Source organism: Panthera leo, chromosome E1 (assembly GCF_018350215.1).
Source record: "Panthera leo isolate Ple1 chromosome E1, P.leo_Ple1_pat1.1, whole genome shotgun sequence".
Taxonomy (NCBI): Eukaryota; Metazoa; Chordata; class Mammalia; order Carnivora; family Felidae; genus Panthera; species Panthera leo.
The window spans coordinates 837,330-855,450 of NC_056692.1; the positions used below are offsets into that span (position 1 = coordinate 837,330).

The following is an 18,121-nucleotide window of genomic DNA, read 5'->3' on the forward strand; positions in this document are numbered from 1 at the left end:
AAACACACAACCCCTCGCTCCTTCCCCTCCCTCTGGGCTTGGGGGAACCTTAAAAATCACAGCTGGGGTTAAGTCCACGCAGGGAGGCCCGGCCCGGGGCCTGCTCTTCCCGTGGAGAAACCCACCAGGGTGGCCAGGGCGGGGAAGCAGAGTCACCGAGGAGGGGCAAGACGGCTCGCCCCTGGGGACCTCCACCCTCGAACCCCTGTCCTCTGTTTACTCCGAGGTGGCAGCCCGTCCCGTCTTGTCCGTGGTCCGACTGTTCCTAAATGTGTGACTCTCAGTATTGCCAGTGGCAGCCGGTTCTGTGGTGAAAAAGGTTTATTCCCTTCCTCACGGCTGCCTTGTACAAAATCCGTTAGAAAAGGAAATGTAAAATATCAGATTTCTAAAGCAACAAACACAGCACTACGGGGTTAAAAGATTTTTACTACTGGTCTTGATTTTGACGTGAGCTGGTTTTTAACTCTTGAACGTTGTCACTGAAATAAAAACCTGATTTGCCTTTAAAGTGTGCTTTGTTCTGAACGGAGCGGGGAAGCCTTCCCTGTGCGGGGTGTCTTCTCCCTGAGCTGGGGGCCGGCCGCTAGGAGCGGGAGGCGAGGGGAGCGGAGCCCGGCCCCGAAGCAGACCCGTCGCCCGGAGTGGGGGTGCGCGCGCACACACACGTGGGGGTGTATGTGTGTGTGTGTGCAAGTGGGCGTGTGTGCGTGCACGGCTGTGTTCACGCATGTACGCGTGCGCACGTGCATGTAGGTGTGTGCGCACGGGCACATAGGGGGTGTGTGCGCCTGTGTGGTTGTGTGTGCACACGTGTCTGCGCATGCGCGTGGGTAACAGAACAGATGTCAGACGCAGAAGCGGTCTTTATTATGAAAAAGCAGTGTTCTCCGGGGAAATCACACGCGGGTTTCTTTCTAATAAAATGACACAGCAGATTTCTGAGATAACTGGCCAAGCGCAGAAGTCGCGAGTCAACAGTGCTGCCCGTCCCTGCACACCCCCGGCCCCCGTGCTGAGCATAAATAGCTGTCCGTGGGCCCAGGCTCTCGGGGCCAGGAATCTCTTCCCCCATCCCTCCCTGCAGGGCTGTGGTGGGGGCAGAAGGGACGGCGGCTGGGCTCCCCAGAGCCCGGGCACGATCCCTCGGGGGTCCCACCCTTGGGTCCCCAGTCCCTTCTGGTGCCTCCGCCTTCACGTTGGAGAGGACACTGCCACGTGGCCTAAGTGCAGGTGTGTCCCCGAGCCCAAAAGGGGAGTAGAGTGAACCCCCCCCCCCACCTCCGTCCCCCTGGTCACTCTCAGGCTGGGCCAGGTGGCCACTGGCAGAACCAGGCGTGGCCCTGGGGGAGTCCCCACCCGGGGCCTCCTTGGGAGCCCGTGGGGCCGCGTGGATCCCGCTGTGAGCTCGTGGTGTCCGCCGTGGCTTGCCTCCTGCAGTGCGGAGCCCCCTTCGTGCCCCTGGCTGAGCTCAGAGCGGGGGCGGTTTCGCCAGAACGAGGGGACGGAAGGGGGCTCGCCGAGGGCCCGGCGTGCCCGGCTGGGGACGCGGTCAGTGAGGTCGGCTGGCTCTAGGCAGGTGGGCTAGACCTACACGCTTCCTACGCTGCTGGGCCCGTCCGCTCTTCAGGATTTTCCAGAAAAGACTACGTTCTTCCACACGTTCGTGGTGAGGAGGAGGAGGAGGAGGAGGAGGAGGAGGAGGAGGAACCTGGAGGCGCTGTCCTCAGTCACGGATGAGAGAAACGGTCATGGTCATGTCGCCGCTGGAGACGGGAGGGCGGGAGGGACCGGTGTCACCTGTAGGAGGGGCCCTACCACCCCGCAGTCAGAGCTGGCCGGGCCCCGCCCCAGAGCCCATCCGGGCCCTTGTATGAATGGGGAACAGGCCCCAAGTTAGGGGGGCTGCAGACCGAGGCCCCGCCTCCAGAGGGTCCTGGGCAGTCACGCCAGCCGCTCCAGAGTGGCCACGGGCCTTTTCCCAATCCCATGGGCAGGCAGGCGCAGGGGAGCCACGGGGAGTGCTGGGGGAAGGGCAGGTCTTCCGGAACCCAGGTGCCTGGCCTGGTGGGGTTCCCGGGGGGCCGTTCACATCCAGGATGCGTTCCAGACACCATCCTGATCTATGTTTTCTGCCCCCCCGTGTTGCACGTGAGCAGCCTGAGGCTCAGAGAGGGCCGGGGACGGGGCCGGGGTCACACCACAGGTCAGAGCCCGAGTCGGAGAGGTGTAAAAACGTGGCAGGACTCAAGGAGCACGGGATCCCCCCTCAGCTCTTCCGTTCTGAAGCATGACCGCCGGCTCACCTCTCTTCGGCCACAATGGCCCCGTCCAGCTGCCGGGACAGCCTCTGGAGGTGCTGAAGTCCCTCCGGGTCACTGTCAGACTCACTGAAAGGAGGAAAGCCGCAGCAGCGACTGGCGGAAACGTGCAGCACGAGGCCCTCCCGCCCGGTGCTGGGCCGGGCGCGCGCAGGCCCGGAGACGCCCCGAGGGGGCCGGGAGCACCTTGTCTGGGCCCTCCCTGCCCTCCAGGAGGTGACAGCCCGCGCGACGTGGAGCACCCGGCAGCGAACACGCGGCTCAGGGCCCATCAGGTCCAGGGCCGGGGACCCTGCACAGGTGAGCCCTGCGGTTCCCCCTCGTCAGGGGCGGAGTTGGGTCAGGACACAGATGCCCCCGGGGAGCCCCAGGAAGGGGTCGGAAGCCGCTGGGGCCCAGCTAGTGATCTGGGGGCGAGGCACCCCTCCTCTTACCTGGGGGAGCACAGGGGCTCCGTTGAGGAGTAGGGGCTCCGGAAGGTGGGCTCCCTCCGGGACCGCCACTGTGGGTGGGCGCGGGGACCCACGTGCCCAGAGAGTCGGTGACAGGGTCTCTCCCGCGGGCCCAGGGCTGAGGAGGCTGGGGCGGCTCCACACAGCCGGGGGCTCTTCTGGCCCGGGGTGTGGGTGGGGGGACGACTGCCCGTCTGTGCCCCTCTTCTCCTCTTCCTGGCCTTCACCTGGGTCCCCACCAGCCACTTGGTGCCGCTCTGGCAGGACTCCTGGATTCTCTGGGACGGGACCACGGAAGGTGAGCGCAAAGCCAAGGACGAGCTCCTGCAGAGTCTCCGGGCCCCTCCCGCCCCTCAGCGCCCCAGCCGCGCAAATACAGACGGCTCGGAGCCCCAGGGGTGAGGGGGGTGCGTGGGTCCCTGTGAAGCGAGTCCGCTGCGGGGAGCCAGCTCAGGGCCACCCAGGGCACCGGTGCGGCGGTCAGCAGCCCAGCCAGCGGCTCGTGGAGTCCACGCTCGTTTCGGGACACGGAAAGACCCTGGCGCCCCCTGGAAGGCCCCCCAGGACCTGCCTCGGGTCTCACTAAGTCGCCCTCCGCACTGGTGCGGATTCGAGGGGCAGCTCTCCCGACACTCGAGCGGCTCAAAGCCCCTCTGGGTTCCTCACGGCCTGGGGTGGGGGTCCTGGGCGCCTCCCACCGGCTGGGGCGGCTGTGCTGGCTCCTCGAGGCCAGAACGTCGGCCCAGGCAAACCAGAGGCCAGAGGCCGGGACGAGTTACGTTTGGCGAGGTATGTGGCCGCGGGCGCACCTGTGTTTCCGTGATCCCTTCGGGACAAAGGCGGTCCCAGGACTCCTAGTCGGGGACTGACTTTCGGCTCAGAGACCCCAGAGCAGAGGGTCTGTAAACAGGTTCAGATTCCCAGCCTGACACCAAGGAGGTACCCGCTCCCCTTCTCTCCTGGGAGGCTTTCGCTCGCCATGACGTCGGTCCTTCCCGGGGGACCCCTGCCCCCATTTTCGGGTTGGAGGACCCGTTCACCTGCAAGGCCCCAGGCACCTCACACCTGCCCATGTGGCGTCTTTGTGCCCACACGTGTCGTCTGACACAAATCCTCGCACACCTACCTCCTGAGCACCTCTCGAGGTCCACGCCTCTGCCAGGCCAGGCCCCCAGGCCCCCCGGTGGCGAATGCTTCTCACCCCCTTTCCACCGGGCGGCCGGGGAACGAGCTCTAAAATGCTCCTCGGACTGGATTCCCACCAGGTTGAAAACCTTCCCCACTGGCCCCCGGTGGCTCTTGGGAGAGTCTAACCAAACACCCGCGGCACGCGGCACGCCTGCCCTTCCCCCCCTGGCTCCCTGTCCTCTGGCCACCCAGACCACGCTCCCTCCGCTCTGGATCTGCACCCACGCCATCTCCCTTGCCCTACGCTCTCCCCCCACTTCCTTCCCCCTTCCTGGGCGATTCCGCGGGGTGGCCTCCCCTGCAAGCCTCGCTGTGTTTGCTGTGTCCCCGTGACGCCCATGCTTGCTACGCTGTGACACCACAGCTCTAGGATCTTATACCGCGAGGCTCCGCTTGGCCTCCAGGACGCCCTTCCCATCCGTTCGTCCCACGGCTGGTTGAGGGCAGGAGACACAGCGAGGACACACCAAAGTCCCCGTCTTCGTGGGGTCGGCCTCCTCAGGGGCCCCTTGAAGGCACCGGCTGCGGGCACCGAGGAAGCCCTGGGTTAAGGGCCCGTGGGCATTACCTGGGACACGGAGCCCAAGGCGTTCTTCGCTGAGCGAGCCGCAGCCTGGAGGCCCTGCTGCGCCGGCTCTGGGTTCTCCAGGCGTTTCCAGGAGGGCCCCGCCCCGAGGTTGAGGTTGCGGCTGACTGCCCTCAGGGGCAGCCTCCTTTGGAAGTGTCTGCACAGGGAGCCCAGGGCCCCGCTGGAGGGCTCCGGATGGCCGCCCGCAGTCTGCTCCGCCTCCTCCGCCAGCTGTTCCCGCTCCTGGAGCGGCCCCCGACGCGCGGAGACCCCCACGCCCGGCCACTTAGAAGCCATCTGCCCGGTCGGGAGTCTGCTCAGCCCACCAGATCCTGGGGAGGAGGTCAAAAGCAGGTCAGCAAGCCATCCCCTCTCCCCCTCCCAGGCTCCACGGAGACACAGGTCGCCCGGGCTGGGCGTGGGGGCACGTGGCAGCGGCGGGTGTGGGAAGGGAGCTGCTTCCCGCGGTCCCTGGCGGCCACTGTCCACGACAGCTGCGTGTCCATCTTCCCACCCAGCCCTCCCAGCTCTCTGCCTCAGGCGGGAGGGAAGCAAGGGTCAGGACGGGGCCTCGCCGAGCCTCGGCTGGCCAGGGCCCCCCCATCCGGGGCCCTCTCCCGTCGCCCAGAGCCCCCCGATTTGCAGCTCGCAGTCCCCAGACGCCCCCCGCTTGCGTGCCCATCCTGACTGGCACACCCGCCCCACCCCCACGCTCCGCGCAGGTCCCGTCGGAACAGAAGGGTCCCCGGGCCCCCGGGCCCCGGACTGCGCTCACCCGGCAGCCCCCGGCGCAGGCCGCAGCCCCGAGCAGCCGCTCCGCGCCCACCCGGCGGGTTTGAAACTCCGCGCGGGTCCGCCCCCTGGCCGGCCCTCGCAGCTGATTGGCCGCGTCCCCGCAGCGCTGCCGCGCCCGGGATCCGATTGGCCCGCGCTCTAGCGGCGGGAATGCTGCCCTCCGATTGGCTGGCCGCCCCATTCGTGCTGGGGCCGCGGTCGGGCGGGCGCAGCCGGGCGCCGCCCCTTTGTCTCCGCGGTCTGCGCCCCGCCGCGCGGCCCAGCGGGTTCGGTCGGGAGGCGCGGGGCCGGGAGCTCGGCCCCGCGCCCCGCGGCCGTGGGTCTCAGACACTCCCTCTGTGTCCCCACGCTCGGCACCCACACTCTGGACCCTGGAAGATCCTGGGGGCGGGGACAGGCCAGGGTACACCTCCCGGTCCTCCCGCGACGAGGCCGCCTCCCGTCTCCAGTGGGGCATCCAAACCCCGCCCTTTGGAAAGCCCTCTCCCACTTTCTGGAGACCCCAGGGCAGCCCGGCCCGCGCCCCTCTCGGGTCCCTTGCTGCCGACCTCACCGGGCCCCCCTCTCTGGCGGGGTCTCCGCCGGTGGGTTCCTTGTGGCTCTGCCCTTCACTGCGACACGGCTGGGTGACCCCACCCACTCCTCTCTGCTAGGGGGGTTGCACGCACCAGGTGCTGCTGTGCTAAGTCCTTTTATGATGAACTCGCTGGGCCCCGATGGCAGCCTAGCAGATGGGGAAACCGCTGTCCGGAGGGGTTGGGTCGGGCCCCAGTTCCCTCAGTTAGTAGGTGGCGGGATTCCCACGGTCCGGGACCCGGGTCCAGGCACCCAGCACCCCCTCGGATCCAGTGCGTGGGGAGAGACGGGCGTCAATGAGCCGCATCATCAATAATCCAGGAAAATTATGACACCAACATCGTGTCATTTAGAGCTCGTGCCTGAAGGATGAGCTAAGGGAGCCAAGAATGTTTGAGCGTGTGGGGGGCGGGGGGGGGGGCGGGGACCAGCGCCCGCGGTCGGTCGTCCGGCTCCCACACACAGACGTGTAACCGAAACTGGTTTCCTGAAACAATGCTGGGCTCTGTGTGACCTGCTTTGATTTGTTAATTTGCTACTTTGTCGTTTAAGAACACCACTGGCAGCTGGCGACGGGGCTCCCGGGCTCTGCTCCCCTTCGCTGGTTCCCCGAGCTGGATCATTGCCCGCTCAGGACAGTTGTGCGTGTTGGTCATATTTAGGAGGTTTAATTCACGCCCTTTTCCGGTGAAAGACGGGGGGGGGGGGGAGCAAAAGTGGTGATTCTTAGGAAAACTACGCCACACGTGTGGAAGAGACTCAGTGCAGGAGAAACACCTAGAAACAGTCTCTCCGGCTAGACCCGCTCTCGTCACACCTGTCCGAGCCGGTGACAGTGCCCCGTGTGTCCCGGGCGTCAGAGGACGGCTCACACTGGTCCAGCACTTAGCTCGCACGCCGGGCACATTTCCTGTCTTCACCCTTCCTTCCTCAGCCCTCCAGTCTGAAGTCGGGGCTACTTCCGTCCCCGTTACAGACGACACAGACCCACAAGGGTGAAGTGTCTGCTGGGGACAGAGGGACAGTCCGCGTTGGAACCGAAGCCCTTGGATGTCTGGCTTTAAAACCTGAATGCTTAACCCTGGGACACGTGACCTCCCGGAGGCTCCGGAGAGCCTGGGTGACCCCGACCAGACCCTCCCCTTCCCTGCCCTCGGGGGCTCGGAACAGCTCCCGCAGCCTGGGTGCTGGAGTGCAGTCGCCATGGCGACGAGGGAAGGAGGAAGAAACGTTTTCTTCTGAATGAGGAGGCTCCCTCTTGCCTTGCAGGGGGTTGGTGGGGAGAGGGGGTGGGAGGGGGAGGATGTGCTGAGGGGAGCAGGCTCCTGGTGCAGGGGTGGCGGGGACAGGGGCCCCTGCTCCTCCCTGTAAGGAGAGAACGCTGTCAGTTGTCCCAGGCGGAGGCTTGCTGGGGTCCAGCCCCACCCTGGCCTCTGTTGGGGAGGAGGGTGGATGCTGAGGGGGAGCTCCGCCTGCCCCGTCCTGGGGGCTCCCCCGTCCTGGGGGCTCCCCTGTCCTGCCGGCTTCCCCATCCGACAGCAGAAGTTCTACCCGCTTCCTTGGCCTATGGAATGGCCACCGCAAACTCCCAGGAATGTGACCTGCGGCGGTGGGGGACAGGGCGCCCCACATGAGCTGGGGACAGGTGGCGCTTTCGCTGAGGAACCAGGGGACGACAGAGTGCGGGGATGAGGCGTTCCCACAGAGGGGTCCGCAAAGGCTGGTGTTGGGAGGCCAGAGAACAGGACAGAGGAGGCCAGGGTGACTCCAGAGGGTGCCCTCCCCCCCGCCACCCCTCCCTATAGTGGCCGGAGGCAGGGGCCGCCCCACCATGCAGCCTAGGAGGTTGGGGCGCCTCCTGAGGGCAGTGGAAAGCCGCTGCTGGATTTTCAGAGGGGGTGGGGTTAGAGTTGCCTCTAAACGAAGTCCATTAGGAGGTTAGTTGGGGGGACAAGGGGTGGCTGGGGGGCCCCGTCTGGAAGCCGCGGCCTGAGCCCCTCCCGGCTTGATTGATCTTCTGGCATCAGCCTCATCAACCTCCCTCACCCCCGCCCCTGCCCACAAGGGGCCAAATCTCTCAGCTCCGCCCCAGCCACCAGTGATTTCTACCCTCCACACCCGGAGCCGTGGTCAGTGGGACGTGAGGGGACCCGTTTCTTATCACTGGCAGGAAAGCGCCGGACCTTAAGTCTAGTATCACAAGTACTTAGAATGCAAACACCCACGTCACCGTCGGGGGGAAGGAACAGCATGCCAGGACCCCGGAAGCGCGGCCCCCACCCCACCCGGCGCGGCCCCCCTCCCCCTCTCCGGACTTGTCTGGGAATCGATGTTACTTTTCTTCGTAGCAGTGGTAGCACCCAGTATACATTTTACTCCCCGTGCATGCAGACCCCTCCAGGCTGTTGTGTGGCTAGAGCAGGATGGGACAGAGGGGAAGGACCCCTGCACCCTCACCCCACCCCCACCCCCCAGAGAAGGGCGGGTCTGGGCCCTTGGAGGACTGAGCACCCAGGGAGGGGTCCTGGAGAGGTCTGATCCAGCCGCCCCCGTCTGGGTTTGGGGGCTCAGGCTCAGCCCCCCTCTGTGCCAATGGCTCCTCACGGGAGACTTCCGGGGTGCTGGGTGTGGGGTCCCACCTACTGCTCCAGGGAGACGTCTCAACTTCCTGGGGAGGAAGGTGGGAGAGGTGGCTCTTCCCATTTCAGTCTGGAAAATGAATGGAGTTAGGAAGGGTGGCAGACCCTGCGCCGGGGCGCAGGAGCTCTGCCTGGCCACCAGGTGGCGCCAAGTGCCAAGCTTTCGGGCCCCCTGTCCCTTTAGACCAGAAGGCGATCCCAGATGCAGGGACGGAGCTCCACCTGGGTCCCGGGCGCAGGGATGAGGCCCTCCAAAGGGGAGAGGAGAGCCCCGCTCCCCACAGCCAGACTTTGTAGGGGAGGCTGAAGTGGGGCTGAGAGAGGCTCTTTGCCCAAACCTGCACCCTTCTCTCACCCCGTTCTAGAGCCACCCAGGCCAGACGGCTGCTCCTCTCCCCTCCCCTGCCCTCCCAGTGTCACATCCTCCGGTGTGCAGAGTATGGGGGGAGGGGAGGAGGAAATAGGAAAGGGAAGGCAGGCAGGGACCGAGGAGCCCTAGGCTCAGGTCTCCCCTCCTCTTCCCCTTTGGTGGGAAAGCTCCAGCCGGCTTTCTTCCTTCTTGGTGACAAGGGAGCGGGAGAGTGGGGTGAGCTGGGGGCGAAGTACAAGCTAGCCCCCCCCGCCCCTGGCGGAGTAACCCCCCCCCCCCCAGTGGAGTATGTGTGATAATCCTTGCACACTCCTGGCTCCCCAAGAACAGGGGAAAGGGGTTTAAGTGCCGCCATGGGGATGCGGGAAACTAAGGCAGATGAGAAATTAAACTGCCTTACTGCCTACAGCCACTGACAAGTCCTTGTAACCCGCAGAGTGACCTCCCTCTAGGAGCTCAGCTGCCTGGATGATGACACTTTGCTGGGGGCAAAAGGGAATCTTGGCTCAACATTGTCCTGACCCCCCAGGATCCTGTGAGTCTACTTGACATGAAAATTCCTTTGCAAACCTCCTTTATCTTTAACCCCCAAGTGTATGCTGGCCATCCTCCTCCAAGCTTATGGCCCCCTCCCAACCTGAGGATATACGATGAGTTACCCGGCACGACCCCATACGGCTTTTTCTGCCCACAAGTCCTGTCCCCGTGCTTTAACAAAATCACCTCTTTTGCACCAAAGACGTCTTCGAGATTCCTTTCTTGGCCGTCAGCTCTGAACCCCCCACCATCACTCCCCCAAAAACCCTCATTGGGGTGGGAGGAAACCAACGGTGGGGGTTCGGGGGCCCCCACATCGCTGTGAGGAGCAGGGATGAGGCACCACCGACCTACTCCTCACCCACACCCCTGCGGGCCAATCCCCAGGTCTCCGCCACCCAAGCCTTCGTCCGGGGAGATAATCTGTGCCTGAGCCCACACCTCCCTCACCCGCAGCCATGGACGCCGCTCTGCTCCTGAACGTGGAAGGGGTCAGGAAAACCATCCTGCACGGAGGCACGGGGGATCTCCCCAACTTCATCACGGGGTCCCGGGTGAGTGGGCCCCGCCCCCCACACCAGATAGGGGCCCCCACCGCAGCCTTCGCACTGAAACCACGGCCGGCTTTGTCAGAACCCGGCCGGACACGTCGTCCCTGGATTGTCGACCCCTCAGCACCTGGGGACCTCTGGATTGGTGCCCATTCACGGGACACTTTTGACGCTGGAAAATTAAACTCTGGCGTGGGGCAGGGGAAGGGCTTTGGGAGTTTTCTGGAGCCCCAAACGTCGAGTTAAAAGGAGGGGCCCTCGGCGGTCATCGTTTTGGCCACAAATCTCTGGGGGGCTTCCCTGGGTCTGTGGCCGCAGATCCAGGGCTGACGTAAGCGAGGGGCTCCTGACCCGTGGGCTGCCAGAGGGTGGGACGGGGTCCTTTGCGAGGGAGTGGGCTCCCGGCCCCCCGGGGGGAGCTCTGGCTGGGGCTGCGTGAGCTGAGCCCCGGGGACCCCCCCCCCCCGAGTGTCGGTGGGGGGGCTTCCGCAGGAGCCGCGGAGGTGCGTCTAGACCCGGGGTCCCTGTCTCGGCCGCCAGGTGATCTTCCACTTCCGCACCACGAAATGTGACGACGAGCGGACCGTGATAGACGACAGCAAGCGCGTGGGCCACCCCATGCACATTATCATCGGGAACATGTTCAAGCTGGAGGTCTGGGAGGTGCTCCTGACGTCCATGCGCATCGGCGAGGTGGCCGAGTTCTGGTGCGACTCCATCGTAAGTAGGCGCGCCCGCCAGGGCTCCTGCGGGGCCGCGGAGCGGGGCTGAGACAAAACCCTGGGTCGCCTTCCTCCGCGCAGGTGGGGAGTCACCCCAAGGAGCAAGCCCCAGGGCGACAGTCAGCGTGGTGGCTGGCAGGCTGGCGGGATGTGGGACCAGGGCCACCCATGCCCCACACACCATTGTTGGATCCTGGGGACTTTTGGCCACGGGTCACTTTTCTGCCCCCTCCCCACTCCTGTGACCCTTGTAAAATTATTTCCACTTAAAAAATCTTTTTAAATGTTTATTCTTGAGAGAGAGAGAGAGAGAGACAGAGCACGAGTGGGGGAGGGGCAGAGAGAGAGGGAGAGAGAATCGGAAGCGGCCTCCAGGCTCCGAGCTGTCCGCACAGAGCCCGACGCGGGGCTCGAACTCACAGACCGTGAGATCATGACCCGAGCTGAAGTCGGACGCTTAGCCGACTGAGCCCCCCAGGCGCCCCCGAACTCCCCTGTTTTAGACGAAGCAGAAGAGGCCGAGAAGAGCGACTTGGGCTGGGTCAGACAAGTAAAGGGACAGGGTGGAGGTGGGACCCCTGGTTCCCCCACCGCTTATCCGGATGGAAGGCCGGACCCCGCCCCCCGCAGTGACCGCCAGGGGCTGCAATGCCGGGGTCGACCGCTCGGGGCGCCCGCCCGACGGTCCCCCCGCCAGGTGCCAGGTGGGCGTGTCTCCTCTGCCTACCCTCGTCTGTGTTGTGCCTCATCCTAATGTGTAGAAAGAGTGTAAAGATGTGTCTTCAACGAGCCAGGTCTTCAAAAAATCGGCTTTGTGGCTTCCGTTAGTTTAAAATGCCATCTGTCGGCTTTGCTTATGGTGAGGTTCTCCGGCACGCGCACCTGTCACTGCGGGGGGGGGGGGGGGGGGCGCGCGTGGGACGAGCCTCGGCCGCCAGCGGGGTCGTGCTCCGCAGGGTCCACGCTCGCTCACGTCGGAGACCCGGGCGCCCACGAACCCTCGATTGGCCGATTGGTTTGCTGTGCGCAGAACCCCGAGCTGCTGCTACCCCCCCCCCCCCCCCGCCCCGAACGCGGGCACGGCTCTGCGTGTCCTGGGCGGTCTGTGTGCGCGTCTCGCAGGCTGGCGACTTCGATGCCCCGGGGACAGCCTGCCATGCCCCCTCCCGGCCCACGGCCGCCATGATTGTGCACGCACGTACGCACGTGCCACGGTGGTTTCTCTAATGACGTTTCCCCCTTTTCTCCGTCGCCGCACCCGGGCATCAAGCATCCACCCTTCATGGGTCTGTCTGTCTGCTTATCTATCTGGGAACATTCGCTGGGCACCAGGTTTGGACTGTGCCGTGTGTTAGGGGTGAAACAAAGCTCTGTCCCTCAGTCTGGAGGAGGAGCAGAGACTTGAGCAGTTACGACGGAGGGCGGCCAGTGCCCTGATGGGAGTCAGTGAGGGCACAGTGCTTTGGGGCCACAGATGACGGGCAACTAGCTGCTTTAGGATCTTGGGGGAAACTTTTTCAAGACGACATTGAATTGGGTATTGAAGGATGAATAGGAGTTCACCAGGTCTACATGTGGGGAGAGAGGTGGCATCTGGGCCAGGAAGTGTGCAAAGCTTTGGCGTGGTTAATTTACCTAGCCCCTTCCCTGGGGCCCATCTCTCTGAGTTTTGGGGGGCACCTGGTGGCTCAGTCGGTTAAGCACCCGACTTCGGATGAGGTCACGATCTCACGGTCTGTGGCTTCCAGCCCCGCATCGGGCTCTGTGCTGACGGCTCGGAGCCTGGAGCCTGCTTCGGACTCTGTGTCTCCCTCTCCCTCTGCCCCCACCCCCTCAAAAATAAATAAGCATTAAAAAAAAGAATCTGAGTTTTGGAACAACTCAGCGATCGGTGGGATCATCATGTGTGTTTGTCAGAGGACTTAGGAGGGCCTGGCTCTGCCCCTCACTCCCTGCAGAGCCCTCCTCCTGGACAGCCCTCATCAGCTCTCGCTTTGAAGAGCGGGGGGGCCTCCCGCCTCCCTCACCTCCCCCTACTCAGGGGAGGCAGGGTCAGTGAGGAGCTGGGGGCCTCTGCCCTGAGAGCTCTCCTCCCCGCCTCACCCCCACCGTGGGCAGGACGCTGGTCTCAAGGTGGGATTTCGTGCTGGTGCCCAGTAGTGTGGGGTGTGAGGCCAAAGGCTGCAAACTCCGATTCCACCAGGGGCCGGGCGCTCTGGCCGATCGACGGGGGCAGCCTGTCCTCAGCCACCGCCCGCCTTGGTTGCCGCGTGGCTGCATATTCTGAGTTTTTAAGATGAGCCAGAAATCTTCATTAGCATGCAGACTCCCTCAATACTTGAATGTCGGGAACTAATTGGTAAAAACTCCACAAGGCGCGGGTTAAGACAAAACCCATCTGGCAGCTGAATATGGCCTCGGGCCCACCGGTCTGCAGCCTCCAGTGTAGACACAGCCCCTCAGAAAGAACCCGCCCCGGGCCTTGAAGCCTTAGAGACGGGCAGGGGTCCTGGGGCCCCCTGCCTCCGTCGCAGCCTGGGTCCCAGTCCCCGGGGCTGGAGCCCCACAGAGGGCCCCTCGTGTGTCTCTAGCTGTCCTGCCGGTCCCCAGCCAGGCAAGCTGGCCTCACAAGACTGGCGCAGACGGGGACTCCATCCTTCCCGATTTCTCCTGGCTCCTGGCGGCACCCCCAGCCCCACCGTGCTGCCCAGAGGGTCTGCTGGCTCCAGGGTGCCGGTGGCTCCGTGGACTCGTGGGACGAAGGGCGTGTGAGCTGGGGGCCGCCTGCCGGGCCAGGATGGGCCCTCCCCCAGCCGGCTGCTCCTGGGGCCTCTCCCGGCTTTAGTTCAGCCTTGATCCCCATGGGATTAACTGCCATCTGGTCACCTCCCTCACAAAGGAGCCTCGGGCATTCTGGGTTAATCCTGGCTGCTGGGGGCGGGGAGCGCTGACCGTCACCCTCACTCACCCCCACGCTGGTGACTTGGAGGGCAAGCTGAGCTGTTTCTGCCCCTGGAGTCCCCGACACCGGGTCTTTCCCGGAGCTGCCCTGAGAGAGCCGGAGGTCGGCCGTGTCAGAACCGGGTCCAAGCAGAGGGGCTCACAGCTGGGAAGCTGAGGCCCCAGGGGCTGATGTCCCCAGGCCTCCTCCACCCCCAGAAGGGCAAGCCCGGTGCCCAGCGCAGGGAGGGGCTGGGATGAGCTGCGATCTGTACCCACCCCCTGCAACCCACGACAGCTCCCCTATGGCAGGTGTGGTGCCCAGGCTCTCTGCGAATCAGCGTGGCCCTCTCGGCCACTGGAGCCTGCTCCTTCCCCTACTCTCCACACCTCCCTCCCTGCGGGTCACAGACTCAGGGGCTCAGGTCTCCTTGGGAGAGAAATGCGTCAGCACTGAGCACAAGGGCCAGCAAGAGGCAGCATGGCACTGTGGCGGGAGTGTGTCCTCTGGGGCCGGGTTTGAATCCCGGCTCTGTCACTTCCTAGCTGTGTGACTTAAGCAAGTTACTTAACCTCTCTGGGCTGCAGTCTCCTCATCTACAGAGTGGGGATAATAGCCGTGCCTCCCTCACCGGGTCATCTAAGGACCGAGGCAGCTAACAGAAGGAGCCGGTGAACACTTTGCCTGGGACACAGTGAACCCCAGTCATTGGTGGGGCGTGCTGGGGACAACGCGTACTACCAGCCACGGGCAGGCTGATGGCGGCGGTGGCCGGACCCAGAGGTGGGCTCTCTGGGGCCGGAAGCCACCGTGGTCTCTCCCCACAGCACACAGGGGTCTACCCCATCCTGTCCCGGAGCCTGCGGCAGGTGGCGGAGGGCAAGGACCCCACCGAGTGGCACGTGCACACGTGCGGGCTGGCCAACATGTTTGCGTACCACACGCTGGGCTACGAGGACCTGGACGAGCTGCAGAAGGAGCCACAGCCTTTGATCTTTGTGATAGAGCTGCTGCAGGTGTGCCCCGGGCAGGGGGGGGGGAGCAGGTGCGTGGGGGGGCAGGTGCGCCCCGGGGTGGGGGAGGGGCAGGTATGGGGGGGAGGGGGGTGCGCGGGGGTCGGGAGAGGGGCAGGGGGGCAGGTGCATGGGGCAGGGGAGGGGCAGCAGGTCAGGGATGCCAGGGGCGGGGGGGGGGGGGGGGGGGGGGGGGGGGAAAGGGGCAGGGGGCTGGCCCAGCCTCAGGGCAGCTGTGCCCCGGGGGGAGTGGGCCCGCAGGGAGCCTGACCTCACTGGTCACTGGGCATCACCTGCTTTCTCTTTAGAGCACAAGAGGGTTCATAAACCCCAGCAAAAGTGGAATCTGACCCCCAAAAGTACCAAAAGCCCATCTGAGACCAGCTCTTTGGGGAGTTACTGGTGTTCACTTCGGAGGCATTTACTTCTGTTGGTTCTGGGCTGTGCTTTTGTTTCCAGTGGTTTCCAATTAGTCCCCTGGGTCCTGGATTCAGACCTGGTTCTCCAGCAGTGGGAGAGGCTGAACAGAACTGCCCACACCTTCTCACCCAGACCCCAGAGTGACTGATAGCTCGCGTTTGTGGGGTGGCGGGAGAGGGTCAAGCCCGGGTAGGGACTCAGCTCATGGCCCAGGATGAGGTTCAGCCCGAGGGCTATGTGGATGAACAAATAAATAAGAGAATCGTGTCGGCGGAGGGTCTTTGTGGGCCTGCTAGGACAGTTGTGCGGTTTCTCCACTGCACAAGGGCATCACCTCCAAGGTGCTCGTCACCGACCCCGTATATGGGAACCTTTAGAATGACGATTACCCGGCAGATGGCACTAAAGCGTGTAGTTCTGCCAAATGAGTGTCCTGACGATCTTCTGAAGACTGAAGTCGGGTGTGTTGACTGACAGAGGGCTGTCTCTCCCTGATCGCACAGAGGATCTGATTTAGGCCCCCCGTGTACGTGGCTGTGTCTGGCGAGCACGGTTCTGCCGCCCGGCCCACCCTCCCCGTGGAATAGGCCGAGGGGCTTCCCCAGCCGCGGGGACGCAGGCACCCCGGTCCCCGCCTCACCCGCCTGCCGCTCTGGGGCCAGGTCGAGGCCCCGAGCGAGTACCGGCGGGAGACGTGGAGCCTGAGTAACGAGGAGAAGCTGCAGGCGGTGCCCGTCCTCCACGGGGAAGGGAACCGGCTCTTCAAGCTGGGCCGGTACGAGGAGGCCTCCACCAAGTACCAGGAGGCCATCGTGTGCCTGCGGAACCTGCAGACCAAGGTGGGAGGCGGCGGGCAGGGCGGGCGCGGGGGGGGGGGGGGGGGGGGGCGGCTGGGAGCTGGGGGGGAGGGGACAGGTCGCCGAGGGTGGGGGCGGCTGGGAGCAGGGGGGGAGGGGACAGGCCGCCGAGGGGGGGGGGAGGCCGGGGGGAGGGGGCAGGCGGCTGGGGGGAGGGGACAGGCCGCCGAGGGGGGGGCGGCGGGGGGGGGCGGCTGGGTGCTGGGGGGGAGGGGACAGGCCGCCGAGGGGGGGGGGGCGGCCGGGGGGAGGGGGCAGGCGGCTGGGGGGAGGGGACAGGCGGCGGCCCGAGCTCACGGCGCACGCGCTCCCCGGGCAGGAGAAGCCCTGGGAGGTGCAGTGGCTGAAGCTGGAGAAGCTGATCAACACCCTGACCCTCAACTACTGCCAGTGTCTGCTGAAGAAGGAGGAGTACTACGAGGTGCTGGAGCACACCAGCGACATCCTGCGCCACCACCCAGGTGCGCGTGCGCGTGCGCGGGGGGCGGGGCCGCGGCGGGAGGGGTCCCGCGCCGCGCGACGCGTCCCGTCCCCGGTCGGGCGGGCGACCCGGCGGCTCGCGAGCCCGCGACTCCGGGGCCCGGGCCCCGTAGCAGGTGCTTGTCGGGGAAGCCTCGCGGTCCTACTGCGCGCCGGGCCGGGCGCTCGCCTCGCCTCACTTGGAGCCCAGAGCGAGCGCCGGCCGCAGGGGAGGGGGGGCGGGAGGGGGCAGGGAGAGGCCCCCCCCGCCCCCCCCCCCCCCCACCGAGGCCCGCGGTCTGGGGAGGGAAACCGAGGCGGCGGCTCGGGCGGACACGGAGGGCACGGCTCGTGATCCGGGCTCAGGGCGGGCGAGGCTCGGCCTCTGAGGCCCCGGCGGCCGGGGCGGCCCGATGATCCTCCCCTCAGGCATAGTGAAGGCCTACTACGTGCGGGCCCGGGCCCACGCGGAGGTGTGGAACGAGGCGGAGGCCAGGGCGGACCTTCAGAAGGTGCTGGAGCTGGAGCCGTCCATGCAGAAGGCGGTGCGCCGCGAGCTGAGGCTCTTGGAGAGCCGCCTGGAGGAGAAGAGGGAGGAGGAACGGCTGCGCTGCCGGAACATGTTGGGCTAGGCCAGGGAGCGGGCCTCCGGGCCTCCCCGGCCTCCCCGGCCTCCCCCGGCCTCCCCCGGCCGCGTCCTCCCCTGACTCTTCAGACTCCTCTGGCCTCCCTCGGCCTCCTGCCCCCCTCCTCCACTGACTTCTGGCCTCCCTCAGCCTCCTCCGGCCTCCCCCAGCCTCCCAGGCCTCCCCTGGCCCCCTCCTCCACTGACTCTCCGGCCTCCCCCAGCCTCCTCCTGCCCCCCTCCTCCACTGACTCCCACCCCCCTCCTGGCCTCTGCCTGCCTCACCCCCCACCTCTGGCCTCCTCCTGGCCTCCTCCCGGCCCCCTCCTCCACTGACCCTCTGGGCTCCCCTGGCCTCCTGTAGCCTCCTCTGGACTCCCCCGGCCTCCTCCTTTCCCCTTCTTCACTGACTCCCAGCCTCCCCTGGCCTCCTCCTGCCCCCCTCCTCCACTGACTCCCCAGCCTCCCCCACTTCCCTGGCCTCCCCTGCCTCCCACAGCCTTCAATGCCACCCGACCTCCCCTGGTTATTTTTGTTGCTTCATCCACTTCCTCTAGAATTCTCTCTGGAGTCCCCGCCACTCCCTTCTGTGCGGGGTGACCACTGGACCTTTGCTTCTGCTCTGTCCCCACTGTTAACACCTGTGCTCCTTCTGTAGCCAAAACCAAGTTTCTGTGCTTTGTCCGCAGACTGACTTTAAAATGAGAAAACCAATAAACAGTGTAAGTTTCCCCAAAGGCCCCCCGTGCGGTGCTGTGATCGCGGTTCTTTTTCTGTGCTTCCAAATTCACGGCCACCAGGGGCCACAGAAGGAGGTCACTTGTGGCGAGGAAAGGGGGTTAGCGTTCGGTGGGTTCAGGCTCGTGGCTGAGGGCCGTCCAGGTATATGTGCGCGAAGCAGAGGGGAGCGGGTCGGGCGAGGGGACCCCGTGGGCTGGAGCGGGACGGTCACCGGCCTCCCACTGCCCTGGGCGGGACCACCGGAGGCTGCAAAGCAGGTGGAGAGCCTGGCGAGGGAATTAATTGAGGACCAGGACCTATGGCCGGAGACGCCCGGCCCCCAGGGTCCTTCCGTTTTCAGTGTGCG

At 65.5% G+C, this 18,121-nt stretch overlaps 2 protein-coding genes across 3 annotated transcripts; one reads left to right on the forward strand and one right to left on the reverse strand.

Annotated features, from left to right (window-relative positions):
* Nucleotides 1–848: 848 nt before the first annotated feature.
* On the reverse strand, nucleotides 849–6,190 carry PIMREG (PICALM interacting mitotic regulator). 2 transcript variants are annotated; one of them, XM_042915838.1, is made up of 5 exons: nucleotides 5,993–6,190; nucleotides 4,530–4,861; nucleotides 2,756–3,051; nucleotides 2,307–2,390; nucleotides 849–1,766 (listed from the first exon to the last, which is right to left on the reverse strand). In XM_042915838.1, exons 2-5 carry the CDS (start codon nucleotides 4,824–4,826, stop codon nucleotides 1,727–1,729), a joined length of 717 nt encoding a protein of 238 aa, XP_042771772.1. In that variant the 5' UTR covers nucleotides 4,827–4,861; nucleotides 5,993–6,190; the 3' UTR covers nucleotides 849–1,726. The 2 variants fall into 2 exon arrangements, with proteins under 2 accessions (XP_042771772.1, XP_042771773.1); XM_042915839.1 differs by lacking the exon at nucleotides 5,993–6,190 and adding an exon at nucleotides 5,305–5,361.
* A 3,220-nt stretch (nucleotides 6,191–9,410) lies between these two features.
* AIPL1 (aryl hydrocarbon receptor interacting protein like 1) lies at nucleotides 9,411–17,081 on the forward strand. Its single transcript, XM_042916100.1, has 7 exons — nucleotides 9,411–9,444; nucleotides 9,903–10,000; nucleotides 10,538–10,717; nucleotides 14,488–14,676; nucleotides 15,756–15,932; nucleotides 16,270–16,411; nucleotides 16,839–17,081. The coding sequence occupies exons 2-7, from the start codon at nucleotides 9,905–9,907 to the stop codon at nucleotides 17,039–17,041; spliced, it is 987 nt and encodes a 328-aa protein (XP_042772034.1). The 5' UTR covers nucleotides 9,411–9,444; nucleotides 9,903–9,904; the 3' UTR covers nucleotides 17,042–17,081.
* Nucleotides 17,082–18,121: the final 1,040 nt, after the last annotated feature.

What these genes read in the sequence shown, in the direction of transcription:
- PIMREG (XM_042915838.1), bottom strand. Translation starts at nt 4,826, where the DNA reads ATGGCTTCTAAGTGGCCGGGCGTGGGGGTCTCCGCGCGTCGGGGGCCG. An exon ending in CCTTGGGCTCCGTGTCCCAG is followed by an intron (nt 3,052 to 4,529) that starts GTAATGCCCACG and finishes GTCCCGTCCCAG; the next exon opens with AGAATCCAGGAGTCCTGCCA. An exon ending in GCCATTGTGGCCGAAGAGAG is followed by an intron (nt 1,767 to 2,306) that starts GTGAGCCGGCGG and finishes TCCCGTCTCCAG; the next exon opens with CGGCGACATGACCATGACCG.
- AIPL1 (XM_042916100.1), top strand. Translation starts at nt 9,905, where the DNA reads ATGGACGCCGCTCTGCTCCTGAACGTGGAAGGGGTCAGGAAAACCATC. An exon ending in AGTTCTGGTGCGACTCCATC is followed by an intron (nt 10,718 to 14,487) that starts GTAAGTAGGCGC and finishes CTCTCCCCACAG; the next exon opens with CACACAGGGGTCTACCCCAT. An exon ending in CATCCTGCGCCACCACCCAG is followed by an intron (nt 16,412 to 16,838) that starts GTGCGCGTGCGC and finishes TCCTCCCCTCAG; the next exon opens with GCATAGTGAAGGCCTACTAC.